The following is a 23,306-nucleotide window of genomic DNA, read 5'->3' as shown; positions in this document are numbered from 1 at the left end:
CTGCCCCCTTTTAAAAAAGTGCTTCTGTAGCGGTAGTGTAGGACCAGATTTTTTTTTTTTTTTAATTTCAGTCTGTTGCAGACTGATACAACTATATGACAAAAATGGATTGCTAGGAAATGGAGCTGTTGTCTGATTCTAGTGGCAATATCAGATTGCCATCAAAGTTTCCTAGCACTTGCTCTCAACTTCTGCACATTTCTTGTTGAAAACCTGTGCTGGTTTTGGATCACACTTTGTGTCACTCTGCTCTAGCTATTAACATATGGTTCACTGATGCATATAAAAAATTTTTACAAATGACTAAAGTGTTGGTTTTATTTATTTTAAAATTGAGGAATGAGCTCTTCAGTATAATAAGTACCCCTTTAGATCTTGATAACTGATGTGAATTGTGTTAGTTATTCTGAGTGCTTTACCTGTTTCGTTTTATGTCAGTCTCACAGATGTCTCTGCAGGGGGTTATGTCTCTCTCTCTCTCTCTCTCTCTCTCTCTCTCTCTCTGTTTCTCTGTACAGATGAAGAAACTGAGGCATGAAGGGGTACTTAACTTCCCCAACATCATTTAATAACATAATGATGGAATTGGCGTCGGACTTCTGAACCCATGGTGTAACCCTGTTGCTGTCAACATAGTAAGGCTAAAAATGCTGTCTGAGTTCAGAAAAGTAAGGGTTAGAATACTTGGCAGTTTCACTGAAGGAGGTTGGAGAGTGTGAGAGGAGCAGGGTCTAAGTGAGGAGTAAGTCACACACTTTCATAAGAGGGACTAGTGAGGCACATGGGGAGTGGCAGGACCTGGAATTAGGCTTGGAGTTGGCTGGTTGGATGTGGGGGACAGTGATGAGCTCACGTGTCCTGCTGTCAGATTTATCTCACTAGCTCATGCTTAATAAATCCCCTGGGGGAGTGTGGAGTCTGTGAGGGAGGTGACTGTAGTAACCAAAGCATGAAGTAAGAAGAGCATGACTGATCAGGGCTTTAAATAGGCCTGGAGAAGAATTGGCAGTTGGTGACAAATTGATCAAAGGAAATAAGGAGAGAGGAGTATGGAAAATAAAATACATTTTTGTGCTCTGTCTTTTAAGTATCTAGAAGTAATTATTGCTGAATTGGAATGGATATCAGAACTGCCTTCTCCATGCATACAGTGGCTTCTAACTGGCACAAACTGATTTACTTGAAAGTCTTACTGAAAGGGACCATGGAGTATTGATGTATAGTGCCTGCCCCAGGCTTTGAATGTACCTTTCCTACCTGTTATTCACCTCTTGGACACTTTGGTGGTGTTACATCACCAGAATTGCTTGATTGATTGGCCAAGTTGGGTGGATGAAGTGGGAGGCTTGTTCAAGCCTCCCCAAAATGAAAAGGGTAGAGCCTGAGAAGTGTTACCAAGATTAACTTTCAGACTACACTTGGAGGTAGACTCAGGGACATTTGTTTTCTTGACTTAAAACTGTAGATTTAATCCCTCTGTTTATGAGCAATTGACCTAAAACAAATGTACAAAGTTGTCACCATCACCCCCCCTCCCAAAAAAAAAAGAAGAGAAATTCCTAGTCTTTTCCCTCTCTCCAAGGTAGGAAGAATGATTTCTGCACTTTCAAGTGTTTTTCTTGCCTCCAGTTTCTCCCTATCACCATGCCAAATTTTCTTTTATTAATGTATTTGCAATATGGTGAAAATCGCACACATACTTTACATACTTTCCTACTGGGAGTGCCAAGCTTGGGGTCAGAGATGTAATAGGACAAGGGGTAAATGAGCGAAGAAAGGTGCCAGGTCAGGAGGCGATTGACAGTCAATTCACTGGATGGATAACTTCAGAAGATGGACACTTTGGCTTGCTTGCCTTTCTTCTCTTTGCTCTCAGATCAGCTACCATAGTGGGAGACAGATTAAGTACTAAATGAAAACATGATTACAGGAAGAATTTACTTTAGATACCTCAATGCAGAAATTGTACTGGACTATGACTTAGCCCAGCAAAGGGGACCTTAAAGAAAAGCTGTCCTTTGAGGCTGCTTAGAATACAATTCTAGGCAGGGTAAACTAGCAAATGCTTTAAGTCCTCTTTCTGCTTTATGATTATGCAACTCTCAAAGTTCAAGTATTTTTCTCTGGCAGTTTTCCTACAGTTTGTCTGAGAGCCACATCCAGGTGTTTGATGTTGGAGGGTGCATGCATTTGAATGTGGTTTGACTATGAATTAATGGGATAAAGTTATTTAGATAAGAGTGGAATAAATGCCAAATATATTTGGATATCCATATTTGAATCAAAGCCTTTCCCACTTTAAAATGGGGAGGGGGGACTGCCTGTCTCACAAGTCCATTTAAGGCTAGCTGAAGGGATTAGCATGGGGAATCACATCCCCGCAGCAGAGCCATCACTCGGCACCCTCGGGTACCTGTCATGGATTGGGCATTTCCATCCAGTTCAGTGGAGAGTTACTGAGTGGTTTGTCAGGTGTGTGGCTGGGGCCACACGAGACGTCCTGATTACAAGCCCATTTTTAAAGTACCTGGTGTATACATGTCATGGAGCCTCTCATATGACTGTCACTTAATTCTTTACAGCAGTCATATGTGGCAGATGGAGGCATTTCCACTTCATAGAAAAGAAGGGAGCTCTAGGGTTCCAATTTAGGTTTGTTGGAACCTAATGATCTTTTCAGAAATCTCACTGTCTTGGGGGATGCATTGAACCTGTTGGGGACCTGTTTCTCACATTCTCAATTTTGCCCACCTTTTCACAATATTAGTTTCTCATCTTAGAAGATAGGAATGTATCCTGTTTAAGGATACATTAGGAGGATGTGCAAACTGCTGCTTAAAGCCCAGAGAATGGTATTGTCACTGGCCCTTGGGGCTAAGCCCCTGGCAGGTTCTTCCCGTATTTAGAATTGTTCTTGCAAATTCCACACAGGAAGTGGAAACTTACTTATATAATCAAGGCATGGACCTTGAGCTCATGCTCAAAGCATACCTTCTTGCCAGGCAAGAGGATGTGTGATGCTTTACAGAGGAAGAGTTACATGTCACGAGCCTACGATGGCGTTCCAGTGTGGTGTGCAGGAGGCTTCTTTCTGTACTAGGCACCTTTACACACATTGCTTTTTCCACTTACAAACCCACGACCTTCTTGAGAATGGCTGGTTTGGCCAGTCCTGGCTTAGTATCTGTAAGCAAGCATAAGTTGGAGGGGCATGTTATGGGAGTAGGTAGGCCTTTAATTGCCAGTGACAATGTTATTATTACCATGATTTTGTTTTCTTACTGCCTGCTGCTCAGTACAGGTGTGAAGATAGGACTTGCTGTTTTCTGTTGATCTTGTATGGTCTTGGTTTCTTCTAGGTCCCACCACTAGTGATTGATGGCCTGCAGGTGTGGATTGGATGGGGGTGAATATTAATATCAGGATAGGTGAGGGTAGATGAGTATAGAGGTGAAGAGTTGAGTTTTAGATGTGGCAATGATGCAATGTGGTCCTGATGTTAGGGCCCTTTTGTGGGGATGGGAAGAGTAATAGGTTTCCTTTTTGGGGGATCTTGCATTCTCTAAGTCAGTCTGGCCTATTCCCCATGCCTCTTTCAACGATTGGTGGCAATGCTTTCTCTTGAAAGTACTTTGGCTTCAGTGGGAAAACAACTGCATTAAAAAAAAAAAATCTCAAATGGGTATTGAGTGACATGTCAATTAGAAGAGATCCAAAGAGAAGTCAGTCCCTATTGCTGTGGTGCAAGGGGCCTGGGTGTCTGCTTCAAGCAGCCAAATGCTGCTGCTTTGTCTCAGCCATTGTAGAGTCTGCGGTAATGGTCCCCTTGCTGCTGCCAAATGGCCTGCATCCTGATTTTAGAGGATTATTTTGCCATGAGGGATAGAGCACAATGCACCTCCCCGCCCTTCCCCCCAATGTTTTAGGTACCTAGGGCTAAAATTGGTGGCTTAAAACAATAAAAAATTATTCTCTCGCAGTTCTAGAGGCAGGGCTGTGCCTAGAAACCTCTAGAGGAGAAACTCCCCTGCCTCCTTCAGCTTCTGGAAGATCCAGGTGTTCCTTGGCTGTAACTGCATAACTTTAATCTCTGCCCGCCATCCTCCCTGTGTCTTTCTAAGGGGAAAGACACCAGTCATTTTGGATCTGAGGCCCATCCTAATTCAGTGTGCTTTCATCTTAACTTGATTATGTCTGCAAAGACCGTATTTCCAAGTAAGGTCCCATGTATAGGTACAGGGGTTAGACTGGTGTATCTCTTGGGGGTACATCATTCAGCCTATAACATATCTCTAGACCCTCCTCCACGTGTCCTGGGTGGTCTGATGCTGGACTTTCTGCTGGGCCCTGGCTCAAGAAGTTCTAGGTTCTTTCCTGTTTTCTTGGGAAAGTCAAATTAGCCACTTTCCTTTTTCCTGTTATCTTCAACCACTTCCTTTTCTGGCTTCTTTCTGGTGCCTTGAAATCATGTTCAAGCTCTCACTTCTTAACTCTCCCTCTACATCATCACCCCCTTTCCCCGTTTCTCTCCTTTTCCCACAGACACATCCTGTTTGTTCATTCTCGCTATTGCCTCCCACTTTTTCCTTTGTTCCTTTCAGTTTAGCTTCTGCCCTCTTCATTCCCTAACAGCCTTGCACTCAGACCACATTCCCAGCAGTGCTTTCTCAAGTTGCTCTTTCCTTTCTGGTCACTCCCTCTCGGATGCCTTTGAAGACTTTGCTCCTCTACCTGGATATATTAAATCAGTATTGGGTTTCCGGGGGTCTGTTCAGGCCCTGCTGGCTTCTTTCTTACCCCGGGTGACCTCAGCCAATCCAGTCTTCTGTATTCCCCCCATCTACTTTTTTTTTTTTAAAAGATATATTTATTTATGCATACAAGAACTGGGGTGCAGGCCAGAGGTGGGGGTGGTGGTGGTGAGAGGATTCACCAGAGAGAGCAGGGAGCAGAACAGGCAGAGCCACTGAAATACACTGCTGAGGGGAGCAGCGGGTGAGACAGGAGAGGTCTGCTGTGCCATGTGGGTTTGATCCTGGCCAGCTGGGGATCTAACTTGTGCTGCAGTGGCTGGCAATAGCGTGATAGAGCTGTCTTTAACCCCTGCGCCACCAGGAAGGCCCCTGTATTACCTCCTTGTACTTGTCATCATAACTTTATGACTTCATCTTTGACTTTTCTGTACTCTAAATTTGGATAGCTAAAATCCTGTAACAGTTTGTTCTGTTTGTCTGCTACATGAAACTTATCTTTAAAACTGAACTTGTGATCTGATCCTCTTCCCTCCCCCCAGTACTGCTGTATTGTGACTTAAATAATCCCATCCCAGAAATCTGGGGAACATCCTTGATCATCTCACTCTTTGTCATTCCATCCAACATGTCAGCAAAAATCCTGTTGCCTCACTGTCCCTCCAAATTTCCCCTTCTATCCTTCTCTGTCACCACCATCTTGGGATGACCTGCTCTGTCTCCTGAGATCCCAAATCTGATGAGAGCTTGCTAACTTGTCCTGACCCCCTTAGCCCAGCCTCCACACTCGATTTGGTGTCTTCCCCACCCGTTGCTCAGGCACACTCATACCTGCTTCCCTCCTGCTCCTGTTGTGACATTTTTTATTTTAGTTTCCCAACCCTTCAACGTTTATACATGCCCTTCTGTCTCTCCTTTTAACTTGTTAGGCATGCACATGCCTGTTCTGCATTCCTGATGAATTGACCCTTTTATCATTATATGCCCTCTTTATCTTTGAAAATGCTCGTTATCTTAAAGTCTTCATTGTCATATATTATCAATAATATACCCATTCCAGTACTCTTATGTATTTGTTTGCATGGCATATATCTTTTCCAATTTACTATCAACTTCTCTGTATATTTAAGATATAGCATTTAATTGGATTTTGCTTTTTTTTTTTCCCCAAGATTTATTTATTCATGCATACAAGAACCGGGGTACAAGCCAGATGTGAGGGAGGGTGAGAGGATTCACCAGAGACAGAGTGGGAAACAGAACAGGCAGACTGATGAAATACACTGCTGAGGGGACCAGCGGGCAAGATAGGAGAGGTCTGCTGTGCCGTGTGGGTATCTTGCTGGCTGGCCGGGATCGAACCCATGCTGCAGAGGCTGCGGACAGCTTCACAGCACTGCGCTCAACCTCCTGTGCCACCAGGGGAGGCCTGGATTTTGCTTTTTTATCAATTTGGACAATTTGCCTCAATTGGAATCCTAATCCACTAACATTTAATTATCATTTAATATAGCTATTGATATGGTTAGAAGTAGGTGTATACGGGCCTCCCCTGGTGGCGCAGGCGGTTGAGCACAGCACTGTGAAGCTCTCTGCAGCCCCGGTTTGATCCCGGCCGGCTGGCCGGTGAGGGTCCCACATGGCGCGGCATACCTCTCCTGTCTCTCCCGCTGCTCCCCTCAGCAGTGTATTTCATCGGTCTGCCTGTTTTGTTCCCTGCTCTGTCTCTGGTGAATCCTCTTACCCTCCCCTGCATCTGGCTTATACCCCGGTTCTTGTATAAATAAATAAATAAATAAATAAATAAATAAATCTTAAAAAAAAAAAAGAAGTAGGTGTGTACCATCCTATTTTTTTTAAATTTATTTATTTATGCATACAAGAGCTGGGGCACAAGCCAGAGATGCAAGAGATGAGAGGATTCACCAGAGACCGAGTGGGGAGCAGAACAGGCAGACTGAAATACACCGCTGAGGGGAGCATTGGGCGAGTCAGGAGAGGTCTGCTGTGCCCTGTGGGTCAGCTCCCTGGCCAGGGATGGAACTCGTGCTGCAGTGGCTGCGGATAGCCTGGATAGCCTCATAGATTGTGGCTCCACCCCTTGCGCCGCCAGGGAGGCCCCTATTTTTTTTTCGGTGTCTCCTTTCTTACTTTCTTTTGGATTATTAAGCTTTTTTATAATTTTGATTCATGTATTGATATTAATCACTTTTTTTTTAGTGATTGCGGTAGGAATTGCAATATACATCCCTAACTTTTCACGGTCTTCTTAGAGTTAATATTGTATCACATCATGCAAAATTTCAACCTTGCAATTGTTAGAGTCCTCCTCTTAGTTAACTCCTGAGTCAGAGCTCTGTTCAGAGGACACTTTCAGGGAATTCTTTTTTTTAAAAAAAGATTTATTTATTTATTTATACAAGCACTGGGTACAGTCAGAAGCGCGGGAGGGTGAGAGAATTCACCAGAGCCAGAGTGGGGAGCAGAGCAGGCAGACTGACGAAACACACTGCTGAGGGGAGCAGCGGGCACGGCAGGAGAGGTCTGTTGCACCATGTGGGACCCTTGCCAGTGGCCAGGGATCGAACCAGCGCTGCGCCAGAGGCTGTGGGAAGCTTCAGAGCCCAGTGCTCAACTGCTGCGCCACCAGGGGAAGCCCATTTTCAGGGAATTCTTGTCTGACTTCTAACACTAAGCTAAACCCTTTGTGCTTTGAGCAGTGCTTCTCCTTGGGGTATTCCCACAGTTTGCTCACTGTGGCATCCCCAGTGCTTACACAGTGGTATACACTAAGTTATTTGTTGATTGAGTGAAAGGGAACCCTAAATTATGGTTTGGAGAAGGCAAAACATTTCATGATAATGTACTCCAGGGGACGAGATGAGGATGGCATTATGTCAGACTTAGAGACTGAAAGGCAAGGTATGTGGGAAGGAATATAATAGTGAATATAATAAATTAAATGGAATCCAAAATACAAAAAATACTGACCGCCTATCTGAGGGAATTGTGATTTGGTTCAGGACCAGAGTCACAGATGGTATTGGGGATCCATGGTGTTGTGCTACATGCTTCTCTTCTACACTCTCTTCTGGAAAAAAAATGTGGGGAGCCATCTGAGGCTATTGGAATAGGGGGTGTAGAAAAGAAGGTCTGTTTCAGGAAAGTCACTGGAGCCAGTGGGCAGGGAGCATTCAAGTGAAACTATGAACAGAAGGTAATTTTTTTTTCAAGATTTATTTATTTATTTATACAAGCACTGGGTACAGTCAGAAGTGCGGGAGGGTGAGAGAATTCACCAGAGACAGAGCGGGTAACAGAGTTGGCAGACTGACAAAATACAATGCTGAGGGGAGTAGTGGGTGCAGCAGGAGAGGTCTGTTGCACTATGTGGGACCCTTGCCGGCTGCTGGGGATCGAATTGGCTCTGCAGACTGTGGGCAGCTTCGGAACCCAGCGCTCAACCTCTGCGCCACCAGGGGAGGCCCAGAAGAAGGTAATCTTAAGGAGCACTGACCAAGGCCTGCTTTGAAAGCAGCCATAGTTTGGATGTGATTTACAATTATATAGAAAGGAGTACATGTGAGAAATGCTTTGAGAGAAATATAGATAGGATATGTTAATGATGAGGGATGAGGAGAGAACAGTTATCCCCTTACCTCTGGGTCATTTATGTCTGTAATTCCTAGGTGTTGCCTGAAGACCATTAAATATATCCTTGCTGGGTATTATCAGAGTCTAGTTTCTTAAAACAGGATCTGCTGACATCCTGGGGGACTCAGAATTCCCTTTTTGGAGCCAGTTGGAGAAAGCTAGGAAAATTAGTTATAAAGAGGCTTCTTAAAAAATTTTGTTTTGGGAATGATCCTAGCTAACACAGCCTGACTGATCAGCACATAGGACATTTCTCTGCCTCTGTGGCTTTATTATCCTCGGTGGACATTTCTCTTCATCTCATCTAAGTTACTGAGTTAGCTGGTTGGCCACCTGTAGGGGACTGAGGAATTGGGCTTAGTGTTTGCCACATTCTCTTTGTTAGGCGAGAAGCCTGGAAGTCATGCTCCAGTGTGCATGCCTGTGTGTGTGTGTTTGGGTGCACATTTATTATCTGCTTTTGAGATCATCATTGAAAATTGTGCTAAACTGACCTTTTTTCCCTTGAGTGAGAAATTTAGGGTCAGTGTTTCCATTTCCCCAATGAAACTTTTTACTGAAGTTAATTTAAAAGATTGTTTTGAAAGTGAGCCCCCACCAACCCCCCCAAAAAATCATTTTCTGAAGTTCAAGGTGAATGTGTGAGGTTTATGGATGCATTTGGAATTCACCGAGAGTATGCAAGTTCAAATTTTTGTACCAGTATAGAGTAGAAAATACAGAGTCAACCCTTGCCTTCCATATGAATATGGACTATTTTTAGACTTGTCTGTTTGCTTCTGGGTACCTGTCTCCCTAAAATGCTTAAGAGTTGTTATTTTAGTTGAAACCAGTGGCAAGAGGTGTGAGTCCACCTTTCTCCATTTTAAATTTTCTTTGGAACCAGTTGTGTTTTCAACCTGTTGAAACCCATTTGCAGTATGGTCTGGCACATTGCTGCCTTTGGTCACTGGGCGAGTGTTACAGGGCAGGGAGAGGGGCAGCCCAGACTCTGCAAACCTGCCTGTTCTAAATGGGTTCTGCCATCCGCCGCATGAACACAAAACATATGAGACTTTAATGGGAAGGAACTTTAATACAACTAGGAAACAATACAGGAAAAGCAAAGAATCTAGTTTCTAAATCAAGCACCCAAAGTTACCCGTCCCCTCGTGGGTAAAAGTCCATCCAAATGGGATTGGCCCAGAGCAAGGCCCCAAAGCCTGCCACAAGTCTAAAGCATCTTCCAGTGGGAACCCACAGAAAAGGGTCAGAAACAACCAGACAAGCCTGGAAGGAAAAGAGCAAAATGAAAATCAAGATAAAGGCTGTCATTGTCACCTCCCCACGGATCTCATTCACATCTGTGTCACCCAGTCCACAACCAAAAGGCAAGCGCAGTTTTTTCATGTGTCTCTAGGCTCCATGTGCCTCCTCCAGGTATCCTTCTGGCTCTCCATCCTGCTTCCTTCCTTCCTCAGTCTCCTCTGCAGCTTCTCTCCTTGTGCAGCTCCACCCTCCATTTGGGTGGGACAGGGAACTTGGAACCTCCCCCTTTTCTGAGGACCCCCCTGTCACACGAGGACTATGATTTCATGCTCTCAGGAAGCATTGTCTCTGGACTGTGTAAATATTAGGTTCTGCACAGGTGTGTACAGTGTTTTTCCCTCAGAGCTGTTGATGAATAAAGGCAAAACTCTCTTCTAATTCATGCTTGCTGCCTCCTACCCCCCAACAGTTATTAATATTACTTTATTTTTCTTCTATTCCTCACCTGGTACGGTACAATGGGAAAATTTCCAATTTTAAATAAGCAGTCCTTCTGTTAGAAAAAACTTTGGCACTGATCTAGTGCTCAGAAATGTGACCTGATTAATGGTTGAGTGTGCCCCCACATCTTTTGGGTTGTAGTTGTCTCACCTTTGCAAATAGGCAAGGTAGAAGCTCATGGTTCTTTTTACAAGAGTCATAGTCTAGGTGTGGTGGAAGTAGTTTAAGTTCTCAGTAAGGAAAGGAATTGTAAGAATTTTGGTGGTGGTTAGTCTCTTTGATTTAGAAAAGTCCTTGAAGAAGTTCAAATCTAGTGCAAGAAGCTTTGTGTCCCATACAGATTCTGGCTTGGGGGTTTTAGAGGCATGCTGTTCCAAAATTTAGACTCTTTATGTCTACCCATCCATCCACCCACCCACCCACCCACCTACCTGTTACCGACCTACCTACCTACTTACCTATCAGTCTATCTATCTGTTTACCTTCTTACCTTTCACAAAGGGCCTTGGAGCAAACTGTCATAAAAACTTGTTGTTTGAATTCATGCAACAAATTCTTTTGTTCTGATTCTTTTTTTTTTTTTTAAGATTTATTTATTTATTTATACGAGCACTGGGTATAGTCAGAATTGTGGGAGGGTGAGAGAATTCACCAGAGCCAGAGCGGGGAGGAGAACAGGCAGAGTGATGAAATACACTGCTGAGGGGAGCAGCGGGCGGCAGGAGAGGTCTGCGCGCCATGTGGGACCCTGGCCCGGCGGTCGGGGATCGAACCAGCGCTGCAGAGGCTGCAGGCAGCTTCGCAGCCCAGTGCTCAATTGCTGCACCACCAGGGGAGGCCCTTGTTCTGATTCTTAATGCTGCCTAATGACATTTAGTATCCTGTTTTCCCAAATTGGGGTCTACAGAAACCCTTAGGTCACAGAGAATATTTTCCCTTAAAAGGTGATTATTACAATCTGGAGTTTGAGAAACACTGCCTAAGCAACAATAGTAAACACCCTGGAATTCGAATCTTAGCCAACTGATGGTGTGAATTCTTGTCATTGACTTTTACCCATTTTAGAAACTAGGAAATTAACCATTAAGGTGACGAGTTTTGATTGTGATTTTTTAAATTATTTATATATATATATATTTTTTTTAAAGATTTATTTATTTATATATACAAGCACTGGGTACAGTCAGAAGTGCGGGAGGGTGAGAGAATTCACCAGAGCCAGAGTGGGGAGCAGAGCAGGCAGAAGGACCGAAGTACACTGCTGAGGGGAGCAGCGGGCGGCAGGAGAGGTCTGCGCGCCATGTGGGACCCTCCTTCGGTGGCTGGGGAGCAGCCGGGGATCGAACCGGCGCTGCAGAGGCCGTGGGCAGCTTCGCAACCCAGCGCTCAACCGCTGCGCCACCGGGGAGGCCCTGATTGTGATATTTTGAGCTTTTACTTCTTTTCGTTTAATTTTTCTAGGAGACTGATGAAAGGTTTTGTATCAGTAAATCTTAAACAGAAGTTTCAAGCTTGTTGTTTGCTTCCTGAACCAAATGAGAACTTGTCGCCTTGGTATTTTTATTCATTATGGGTTTAAGGGACATTGAAGGACTGAAAGAGAAAACTTTTATGTACTTGTATCCTTCCAGGAACTATGGATTTTCTTCCATATTACTTCAGGCCAGTGGTTAATAGTCAAATAACAACAAGCAGCTAACTGTGAGTGGATATTAGAGTAGAAAGTGAAGCAGCATCCAATGGAACTGTTCCTGAAAGCCTCACACATATCTTTTTGTTTAAGTCAGGGTGTATTTTTACTAAAACATATGCTATTATTCAGTTAATGTTTCTTGTAATACTCTGATGGTAAATCAGGTAAAAATTCAATTTTTTAATCTTATTTTCCTCATAATGCCATTTGTCTCCTTAATTTCTTAGACTCTTTGTATATAGAAATTTCAGTAGCATTCTTGTTTTATTAAATTGACTGATACCTTTCTGAGTTAAAGTATGCATTTATTATGTAGTTTTGCCCTACAATTACTAATTTGGAAGTGTGGGAGCAGTTTGAGATTTCTCCTGATACCTAAATACACCTCATTTTCTGTGTGGTTCACAATTTCAGTGACCTGTGCTTTGAGGAGACTAGATTACCACAGAACTAAGATTCCTGCAACTGGGTCTTTTGAAAGCCTGCCAAAAAACACCACCAAGGTATCAGGTGGAACACACACAATTAAGTAAAGTTAACTTGACAGATCTCCAGTAGACCTCAATCCTTAGCCAAGGTGAACTTTCAAGTATTTATGTATTGCAAACTATTTTGTCCTGGGTCTTCCTGCCTAATCATAGCCGTGATTTTGATCAGTTCACTCTTTTCACTTTACTCATACAGCAATTGTTTATGAAGAGTAAGTATATGTTCTTATTCTTGTGCTATGACTGTGTGTGCTGTCATTAGTCACCACTTCTTGGCTTGGAGCGAGGGGAGCAGTGGCAGTTTAATTTATTCAAACCTTTCCCTTGTATTCTTTTAATTCTGTGTTTTAGGAATTTCAAGGCAAGGTCTTTTTTTTTTTTTTTTTTTTTTTCCTCTTTTAAGTCTTGGAATGTTTATGAAGTGTTATGACCTTGGTAAGGAAAGTTTTCTATATCTAGTAGGAGAGCTTTCAAAGGAGAGTGTGAGTTATAGCTATGTATTTTCTTCCTGACATTTGTACTTTGGTGCATAGTGTCATGGAAATGTCTCTCCCTGGTCTAGGGTTGAGAAGACAGTATTTCAGTGCTGGCTTGGTGCAGTTACTAACTTAGTGAGTGTCATTCTTCTACTTTGTAAATGGGCATGAAAATGTACCTTTGCCATCTACCTCAGAACTGGTAAAGATCAAGTGAACCAAGATTTATGAAAGAACTTTGCAAGCTCTCCACTTCCCTTCAGTTGCAGGCATCATGTTCTGTGGTTATCAAGAAGCTTGTACCTATGATCCTTCATTTCTGTCTTAGCTTTCTGTGTCTTTGGGTAAACTGAGTCAGTCAGTTTTCTTGAACATAGACTAGGGATGAGAAAGGGAGGGTCAACTTACGGGCTCTCTAGAAATAATTCTGGTTTTAAAAATTTTATTATTTTATGTTTCTCTCTGTGTTGTAGTTTTGCTTTCTTTTCTTTTTCCAAATTTTCAAGCTTACAGGAAAAAGTAGTATAAAAAATACCTGCAGACCCTGCATCTATAGTCAACAGTTGTAAATATTTTGCCACATTTTACTGTCTCTATCGCTGTACATTTAAACTTCAAATTCTGCTTTCTTTTGTTTGTGTGCATTCAACAAATTCTCTTTTACAGAGTATGGCGAAGCTAATGATTATTCGGGTTGCTATATGCTAGGTTAAGTTGGAGCCATTGTATCCCTCTTACTAATCAATATGTATTTTTTTTAAAACAGGACGAACTCACGGCTGTGAACGTTAAGCAAGGCTTCAACAATCAGCCAGCATTTACTGGTGACGAACATGGCTCAGCCAGAAATATTGTAATTAACCCATCCAAGGTAATGCTAATTGTCTTGTTTCCGCAAACTTTCACAAAAGTGCATATATTTGACATCTTGGAGAGTTCAAGTTGACAAATTAGTGTTGTTTAAACCACAGTTGATGTTGCGAATTCACCCAAATATCCCCTGTGCTGTGCTGCTCCAGGATGTGGCCGCAGCACGTGCATCACTGTTGTCACATATCTGGTCCACCTGGTGCAGTCTTGGGCCTGCCTTCTTGCTTTGTTGTTGTTGTTGTTGTTTTAGTTAAAATCTAATTTATTGTAACATGAAGTATTCTTTTTTTTAAAATGAATTAGATTTGATTAAATATGGTTCATATTTGTTTGATGCTTACAGGCATCGGTCTTTTATTTGGATATTTTATTTTTATTTTTAATTTTATTTTTATATTTCCCATATAATTGCAACCTCCTTATTTTGACCCCAATCTCTCCTCTCCTCCCCCACCCCCCATAGTGTGTCTGGTTCATAGTTGTTCATTGATTTTGATTTTTTTCTTTCTTATAGTTATTCTTTTTCCTGGTCCCTTATTTAGGTTTTCTAGATTCCTGCTGTGAGTGAGACCATCCGGTATTTTTCTTTTTCTTTTTGACTTACTTTGTTGAGCATGATCCCTTCCAGCTCCATCCATGTTGTTCCAAATGGCATGTGTTTATCTTTTTTGAATGCTGAGTAATATTCCATTGTGTATATGTACCACATCTTCTGGATCCAGTCATCTGTTCTTGGGCATTTGGGTTGTTTCCAAAGCTTAGCTGCTATAAACATAGGGGTGCAGGTGCCCTTTGGAATTAATGTTTCTGTGTTCTCTGGGTAAATACCTAGGAGTGGAATTGCTGGATCATATGGAAGCTCTATCTTTAGTAGGTTGAGGAATCTCCACACAGCTTTCCATAGTGGTTGGACCAGTTTGCACTCCCACCAGCAGTGCAGGAGAGTTCCTTTTTCTCCACATCCTCGCCAACAATTGTTGTTGCTAGTTTTTTTTAATATGTGCCATTCCCACTGGTGTGAGATGGTATCTCATTGTAGTTTTGATTTGCATTTCCCTGATTGCAAGTGATGTTGAATATTTTTTCATATGCCTGTTGGCCATTTGTATTTCCTCTTTGGAGAAGTTTCTTTTTTGCTTTTCTGCCCATTTTTGGCTGGATTATTTTCTTTGTTTTTGTTGAGTCTCATCAGCTCTTTGTAGATTTTTGTGAACAGTCCTTTATCATTAGTGTTGTGTGCAAAAATTTTCTCCCAGTCGGTGCGGTTTCTCTTGTTTTGGATATTGCCTCTTTTGCTGTACAGAAGCTCTTTAATTTGATGTAGTCCCAGCTGTTTTATCTTTGCCTTCACTATCACTGCTTTGGGTGATGTGTCTGTAAAGATGTCTTTAAGGTGCATGTCATGTAGTGTTTTTTTCTTCTATGTATTTTATGGTTTCAGGTCTTATGTCTAGTTCTCTAATACATTTTGAGTTGGTTTTTGTGCATGGTGTGAGGTAGTAGTCAAGTTTCATTCTTTTGCCATGTAGTGACCCAGTTTTCCCAGCACCATTTATTGAACAAACTTTCTTTGCTCCGGTGCAGATTCTTTGCTCCTTTGTCAAAGATTAGCTGACCATAAATCTGTGGGTTTATTTCTGGGTTTTCTATTTGGTTCCATTGGTCCATGTGTCTGTTCTGGTTCCAGTACCATGCAGTTTTGATGATTATGGCTTTGTAGTATAATTTGAAATCTGGGAGAGTGATGCCTCCATTCCCTTCTTTTTTTTTCAGGAGGGTTTTGGCTATTAGGAGTTTTTGGTGGCTCCATATGAATTTCATCAATATTTTTTCTATTTCTTCAAAGCATGACATTGAAATTTTAATTGGAATAGCATTGAATCTGTAGATTGCTTTTGGTAGGATGGCCATTTTGATAATGTTAATTCTTCCGATCCATGAGCAGGGGATGTCTTTCCATTTCTTTGTGTCTACTTCTGTTTCTTTTAACAGTGTTTCATATTTTTCTTTGTATAGGTCCTTTACTTCTTTTGTTAGATTTATTCCCAAGTATTTGATTTTTTTTGTTTCAAAAATCAAAGTGGTTTTCTTGATTTCTTCTTCAGATTTATGTTTGTGTATAGGAAGGCTACTGATTTTTGCATGTTGATTTTGTATCCTGCCACTTTACTAAACTGATTGCTTAGTTTAATTACCTTTTCTGTGGAGTTTTTGGGGTTCTCTATGTATATTATCATATTGTCCACAAATAGTGATAGTTTGACTTCTTCCTTGCCTATTTGGATTCCTTGTATGTCTTTCTCTTGTCTTATTCCTCTGGCTAGGACTTCAAATAGTATGTTGAAAAGCAGTGGTGAGAGTGGACATCTTTGCCTTGTTTCAGATCTTAATGGGAATGCTTTCAGCTTTTCACCATTGAGAATGATATTGGCTGTGGGCTTGTCATATATGGCCTTTATGATGTTGAGGTATGTCCTTGTATCCCAAGAATTTCAAGGCCTTTATCATAAATGGGTGTTGTACTTTGTCGAATGCTTTCTCAGCATCTATGGATATTATTATATGGTTTTTATTTTTCTTTTTGTTGATGTGTTGGATTGCATTGATTGATTTTCGGATGTTGAACCATCCTTGTGTCCCTGGAATAAATCCTACTTGGTCGTGGTGAATTATCTTATGGATGCATTGCTGGATTCTTTTGGCATGGATTTTCTTGAGGATTTTTGCATCAGTGTTCATTAGGGAGATTGGCCTGAAATTTTCTTTTTTTGTGCTGTCTTTGTTGGGTTTTGCTATTAGTGTAATGTTGGCTTCGTAGAATGTATTTGTTAGTATTCCTTCTTTATCAATGTTTTGAAAGAGTTTGTGTAGGATAGGCACTAATTTACTGTTGAACGTTTGTTTGAATTCATTTCTGAAGCCGTCTGGGCCTGGGCTTTTGTTTTTGGGGAGTGCATTATTCCTGCTTCAGTTTCACTGCTTGTAATTGGTCTGTTTAGTTCTATTTCTTCTTTGTCCAGCTTTGAATGATTATATCATTGGAGGAATTTGTCCATCTCTTCTAGGTTGTTGAATTTGTTTGCATATAAGTGTTCATAGTAATCTCTGATTATTCTTTTGATTACTATTGAGTCTGTTGTGATTTCTCCTCTTTCATATGCGCTTTCTCCCATTTTTTATTTTGAGCCTGGCTAGAGGTTTGTCTATTTTGTTTATTTTTCAAAGAACCAACTTTTGGTTTCATAGATATTTTGGATTTTTTTTTAAATTTCTAATTCATTTGTTTCTGCTTTGATTTTTTATTATTTCCTTTCTTCTACTGGCTTTAGGGTTTTTTGTTCTTTTTCTAGTTCTTTGAGATGTGAGATTAGGTTGTTTCTTTGAGTTCTTTCTTGTTTGTTTATGTGAGCCTGTATTGCTGTATATTTTCCTCTTATTACTGCTTTTGCTGCATCCCATTCATTCTGGAAAGTGGTGTTCTCCTTGTCATTCAACTCAAAGTATTTTGTAATTTCTTCTTTGATCTCCTCATTAGTCCAGTGGTCTTCCAGTAGTGTGGATTTCAATCTCCATGAAGTGGGAGGGTTCCTTGTTTTCTTTTCATGATTTATTTCTAGCTTGATGCCTTTATGATCAGATAAGATAATTGGAATGATTTTGATTTTCATGTATCTGTTGATGTTTGTCTTGTGGCCCAGTATGTGATTGATTCTAGAGAATGATCATGTGCACTTGAGAAAAATGTGTACTCGGATTTTTTGGGTGCAGTGTCCTATAGATATCTGTGTTGCTGTGCTCTCTCTCTTACAGTTCCCTCCCTCTCTATTTACTCAGTTCCAACAGGGAATCAGCTAGTTGGTGGTTTAGTTCTGGTCATGAATTGGCGCCAGAGACCTGTACTTGCTACCTGTGCTTTTTCCCAGTGTTCTCTGAGTAGTGGAAGGGGTGCGGACGGGAGCACCTCAACACAGGGACTCTTATTCAAGCCAGGTGCTTTGTCTGCCCCGTTTTCACCAGGTGTTGTGCCTGCAGCTGTATGAATCCCAGGCCTTGAATTCTTCACTCTAGGTCTCAGTTCTAGGGCTATCAGATCCAAAACGTTGGCTGTCACTCTGTGCAGTGCCCGCTGCTATGGCGCGTTCCACGCCCGGGATCCTGTGCTTGGCTCTCAGTTCCAGCATGGGGTCTTGCTCCCGCTTTATTTTCCTCCTTACCCCTGTTTGCATGGCCCACCCTCTTTCAGCACCTGAGGGTGTTTTTGGGATCCTGGTTTCCAAGTATAGGGTGTTGGTGATATTTTTCTGGTCGCTAGGTGGCGCCAGAGATCTTTCCTAGTGTCCTTCGGGAACTGTTTTTTTACCCTGTGGGTCGGGGAAACAGAGTGAGAGTGTCGTCGAGCGCCTCAATGGCGTGGGGATGCTGTGTCTTCTCTGTGCCCCACCGTCATGGGGATCCCACTCCCTGAATTTCGTGTCCCGGGTCTCAGTTCCAAAGCCCTCAGGTCCAGGACGCGGGCTGTATACCAGTTCAGTATCTGCAGAAATGGTGCCTTTTGTGCGCAGCTCCCGTGTCTGGGCGCCTGGTTTCTGGTTATTCAGTGAGGGACATTCACCTCAATGAGGGCTCCCGTGTGTCTCCCCGCAAGCCTAGGTTGCAGGCACCGGGACCTGGGCAGCCGAGATCCTCATATGCTTTATAAGTGCGCTGCTTTTCTGCACAAGCTTACCTGCTGGCCTTGGGCTATTTGTAGGTCTCCTGGGAGTCTTTGTTTTTCTCTCACAGACTTTTTTGAAATTGTGCATCATCATTCACAATGGTCAGGGAATCCCAATTCATGTAAAAAGAAAAAACAAAAAGTTGTATCAGCTTTTCACCTTGGTTGATAAATGTGGCTAGTTACTTATAACTGAACTCTAATGTATAGGCCACTTATTTTTGATCCATGAACATTAACTAAGGTAGTGATAGTTATTCTGCCTCACCAAGGTAGGCATAGGTTGCCACTCTATTTACCGTATTGAAGGTGTTTATTAGAAATGGTTGCTTGCATCATATTAAAGAATTCTAGGGATTGAAATGTGAGACTTCGATAGGATATTTGAAAATTCAAATATGAATTCACTGAAAGATATTACCTTATCTCTGTCCCTTTCATTCTTGTCCCCTTCTCCTTCCTTTGTTCTCTTTTAAATTGATTCAAACAGAAATGATGCCATAATTTACAGATTCTCTTTCACTACTTTGCACCATCCGCAGCACCAGCTTTCTCTTGAAACACTTGTACTCATGAAATTGGGAGTCCAGTCCAAAAACGTTGAATACTTAATTGAACCTTTTGTAATTTGTCACTTAATAAATTAAATTTCTCTAGACTTTCAAACAAAGAACCAATTGTAAATAACAGGAGTTTCCTTTCTAAAATAATATGGTGTTAATATGAGCCAAGAAAATAAATGATTCATGTATAATTGCTAGGTTTTCTGTTCTTGTATGCAGCACCTCTTAGGAAAAATAATCACTTTGAATAGGTATGTAGTCTGACAAGGAGAAAGTATAACTGAAGATTCAGGCAGAATCCATTCTCTTGTAACTTATTGAGGATGTAATTAATTTCATATTCCCAGAGATTCTCAAAGGCTCTTCTTTTTCCCTTCAGGTACTTGTAAAGAGTGGAACAGAGTGCACTAGTTTAGTTTAAGGAACTCACAATGCTTGTGACTTATTGTCATGTTATTTTCCGATGGGCTGTTTGAAGATTTTTTAATTAAAACAGTAAAAATAAAACACTAATACATTACTAAAATATTTGGTCATTGTTTTCTATGTTTTTTCCCTCCTGTTTCTGCAGATTGGAGCTTATTTCAGCAGCATATTAGCTGAGAAATTAAAGCTTAATACTTTCCAGGACACCGGAAAGAAGAAACCACAAGTTAATGCTAAAGATAATTATTGGCTGGTCACTGCTCGATCCCAGAGTGCAATTCATAGTTGGTTCTCTGACTTAGCAGGAAATAAGCCACTTGCTATTTTGGCAAAAAAGGTATTAAGTATTTTTTCTGTCATTTTAATTCTGCTTTTAAAGAAATGAACATATTTGAGATAACTTGCAGATATATTTCTTTTCCCCAATTCTCTCCAAAACTCTAAACCTAAATGACAGGTGTGCTGTGCATTTGCTGTTTCCCCCTTTTTTTTTGATGTTGTGTGGTGACTAGGACAATGAGAAATCTAAACAAGAACCAGTTTATGTGAGCAGTAGGTAGGCAGTAAATCTTCATTTATTTCTATTACATTTTCAGTTTTCTTAGGCAAGGATGTCCAATGTGTTATAAAAGTTCTCACTTTGATGTTATGTCCTTGTCTTTAAAAGTAATTATCCAGACGCTTTAAGCTTAATCTCTCCTAATAAACAAGATAAAGATAGTGATTCTGTGTGTGCTTGAAACATTTCACTGAAAAAGTGTTAGAGCAAAATGGACATGTTTGTCCATAGCTCCCAGTTTTTTTGTGGGGAGGAGTTGAGTGGGTGGGTTCTTTTAAAAAATCTTTGTCTTTAATTACTTCCTCAGTGGGAAGTAATCATGGTTTCAGTAGTCTTATAATTCAAATAATACAGATGTCTTTGAAATTTAGATGAGAGCTAGAAATCTCCCTTGAAGTCTTGATCTCTAACTTCTTGCTATACCTTGTAAATAATTCTACTGGTCTTTGCTCGTCTCCTGAAACATTTTAGTTTTAGAACTATCCATCTTCTGTTGCTGATAGTAGTAGGTTTTCATTAGCCACTTGGTGCAGGCCCTGTTTAAAGGAGAGGTCCTTTGTGCTTGTTGTTTTTCTAAATCAACTCTGTGAAAATAATGCCTTTTTGTAGCTCCCATTGGCTTTATGTTATCCCGGTGTCATAGTATTGTGTTGCCTTTCATAGGTTTCAGTAGTTAAAGGCAATTGAGATCTTTGAAAAGCACAGTAGTCCCTATAACCACCCCTAGACACTCAGTAAGTGTTTCTGTCTCAATAGACTGAACTGTGAAGCTTATCTTTTCTGTGGTGAACATTTACTTTGTGGGCCCAATATGGCGTATGAATTGCTTCTTTTTTTTTTTTTCCTATGAATTGCTTCTTAATGTATAAAACTGAATGAGCATCCTTTGATATTTGGTGGATTTCTACCAATAGTTACTACCATCCATATTGGTTATTACCTTCACTGCAGTGTAGCTAGCTGGACTTCATTCTTTTTCAGGTTTTCCTTTTTTAATAAGCTTTTAGAATGGTTTTTGGGATATTTTCTGAAAGTGAATTGATGTCTTTGCTTTAAGGGTATAGGACATAATGTACAGAAACTTGAGTCAGTGTAAACGTCTTTTAGGTGCGAGCTGAATTATGGTGTGGTATATTAGCCATTGTTCTTCTCTCTTTACTAGGAGCTGCCTCTGGCCAAGTCAGGTGTTCCTCAGGTAAGCCCTGATGATCATTCTTTGCAGAGTTAAAGATGTTTTCTTTATAAAACTTTAGAATTGAACTATGGACTAGTCATTTCTTGGACATTTCAACAGTCTCTTCCCTCGCAGCACATCCTCAGCATATTATTGACTTGAGATGGCAAAAATTCTTTTAGAGTTGGGCAAAAGATTGCATTCTATACATGTTATTCATACTAGACAATTCAACTATTTCTTCCTCAATTTTTGGTATTCATCTGTGAGGTGACTTAATGCAGAAAAATTTATTCTAGCTAAGATCCTGAGTCATCATCCAGCTCTGATTGAAAGTTGAAAATAGTTTTCTGTATGGGTGGATCAGGTTTCTGGACCTGGTTTTCAGTTACTATAAAGCTCCAAGGACTCCCAAGTATTTAGCTACAGGGGAGATCAGCACTGTCTGTTAGGAACTTTCAACTCAATCACAATTGTAGCTGGATTTGGAAAAATACAGTACAGGCCTTGTGGATTACCCTTCTAGTTCTTGAGAACTTCACTAGGGACTACATGTTCACATCAGGTGACTTTGATTAATATGACCTATGATATTTCTTTTTTCTATACCTCTGCTTAGCAAACAGAATGCTGATGATAGTGCGCATCCAATGAGAAAGATGATACCCTTTTATGGATGGAAAACTCATCACGTGCTAGGTGTCTCAGTTTTCTTTTGGGACTTTGATATAGTTCTGGCTTGATTCAGAAACCATATGGCTGCCTCGTGATTACCTAGGTTTAGCTTCAAGTTTGAGTCAGATGGTTTCTTTAATGAAAATGAAGTCCATCACTGGACGGATGTCATACTTGAATCAGTGTAAACATTTTTTCCTTCTTGAGTTAGCCTATAAATTTGACAAGACCATCAACATATGTCTTCTTCATTAGTTTAATAACCTTCACGTATGTTCTTCTGATTTCTAAACCCCTTGATTTGAGTCAGTCATTTCTCTTAGGATTTTGCCAGTAGGGTCAATGAGGTGTACCTTGTGTTGTTAATGTAAGACCTGTGGCTCAGTTTTGTTTGCCATCACTTGCTAGGTGACATTTCATCTAGACATTTCACATTTTCAAAGTGATATTTTTTCTCCTGTCAATTGCTATTCAGAAGAAATTCTTTAGACATCTGTGGAAGATACTACTAGTAATGTGTGTTTGTTTTTTTTTTTTTTTTTTTTTGAGACAATAACTTTATGTTTTTGCATTTGCCTCTCTTTTGGCGCTTGGTTTTCTAATCTTTTGGTATGTCTGACTGAGAGGTGCAACCTGACCTTGACAGCCCAAATTTAGCCCGTTGGTACCATACTTAATGTTCTAGTGAAAAGCAGCAAGCCAGTTCTTGAACTGAACATTTGTGCTTTTCTCATCCCCAACTTAAGTCTGTAAGCCCCTGGAGCCTTGTGCTCCATTAAAGATGTGCCTTGTAAGCTAAATTTTCAGGGTATTTTCTTGTTAAATATGTAACACTGTGGACAGAGGAAGCCTTACAAGTTTGGTCCATGTGACTTTTATCTCCCTTTTAGCTATGGTTGTGCTGTGTAGTTGCCTGTGTTGTGGGGGTTATGTCCTATATTCAGAAATTAAGGGAGGACCTGTACATGATCAAAAGATTTATTTTTACTTGCCAGTAAAATGTAGTATATGTACACACTGCATCTAATTGTCCTACCAGACAGCTTCTACTTCAACATGGGAGCAACTTGGTGTTTCCTTGGTAAGGAAAGGTGAAATAGCTTGTTTGAAAGGGCCATGTATCTCTGTTCTTTGTGCCAAGTATGTGAATAATCATTAGTAAATATGATGCAAAAATTCACTAAATGAGGATTTGTCTAAATGAAAGAAAAATGCCATCTGTGCTGGGTGAGAAATAAGGACAAGCAGAAGCCTCAAGACTTCCTGAGAGATTCTTCTAGTTTCCACCCAGACCAGTGAAGAACCTGACCAGTGAGAGTGAGGAACAGCCATGTCTGTAGGTCGCTCCCCACCTACATCAGCTGGGTCCCAAAGCAAATAACAGCAAGAAGGAAAAAACCCAGCAAACAGCAACATGGGTCTTTAAGAGAATAGTACAACATACAGAGAGAACAAATCTCTAGAACTCAATATCAAAAACATGGAAAACATTTTTCCTGTCAGATACAGAGTTT

At 41.0% G+C, this 23,306-nt stretch overlaps 1 protein-coding gene across 1 annotated transcript in view; it reads left to right on the top strand.

Moving 5' to 3' along the window:
• Positions 1-23,306, top strand: part of MED12L (mediator complex subunit 12L) — a 374,036-nt gene that overhangs the window by 13,791 nt on the left and 336,939 nt on the right. The window contains 2 exon segments of the mRNA XM_037526655.2: positions 13,578-13,682; positions 19,530-19,721. Coding sequence (XP_037382552.2) covers positions 13,578-13,682; positions 19,530-19,721 — 297 coding nt within the window.

Source organism: Talpa occidentalis, unplaced genomic scaffold, assembly GCF_014898055.3.
Source record: "Talpa occidentalis isolate TD23 unplaced genomic scaffold, MPIMG_talOcc4v2.1 talOcc4.4, whole genome shotgun sequence".
NCBI lineage: Eukaryota > Metazoa > Chordata > Mammalia > Eulipotyphla > Talpidae > Talpa > Talpa occidentalis.
The sequence above is the reverse complement of the archived record's forward strand: the minus strand, read 5'-3'. Positions and strand labels throughout refer to the sequence as shown.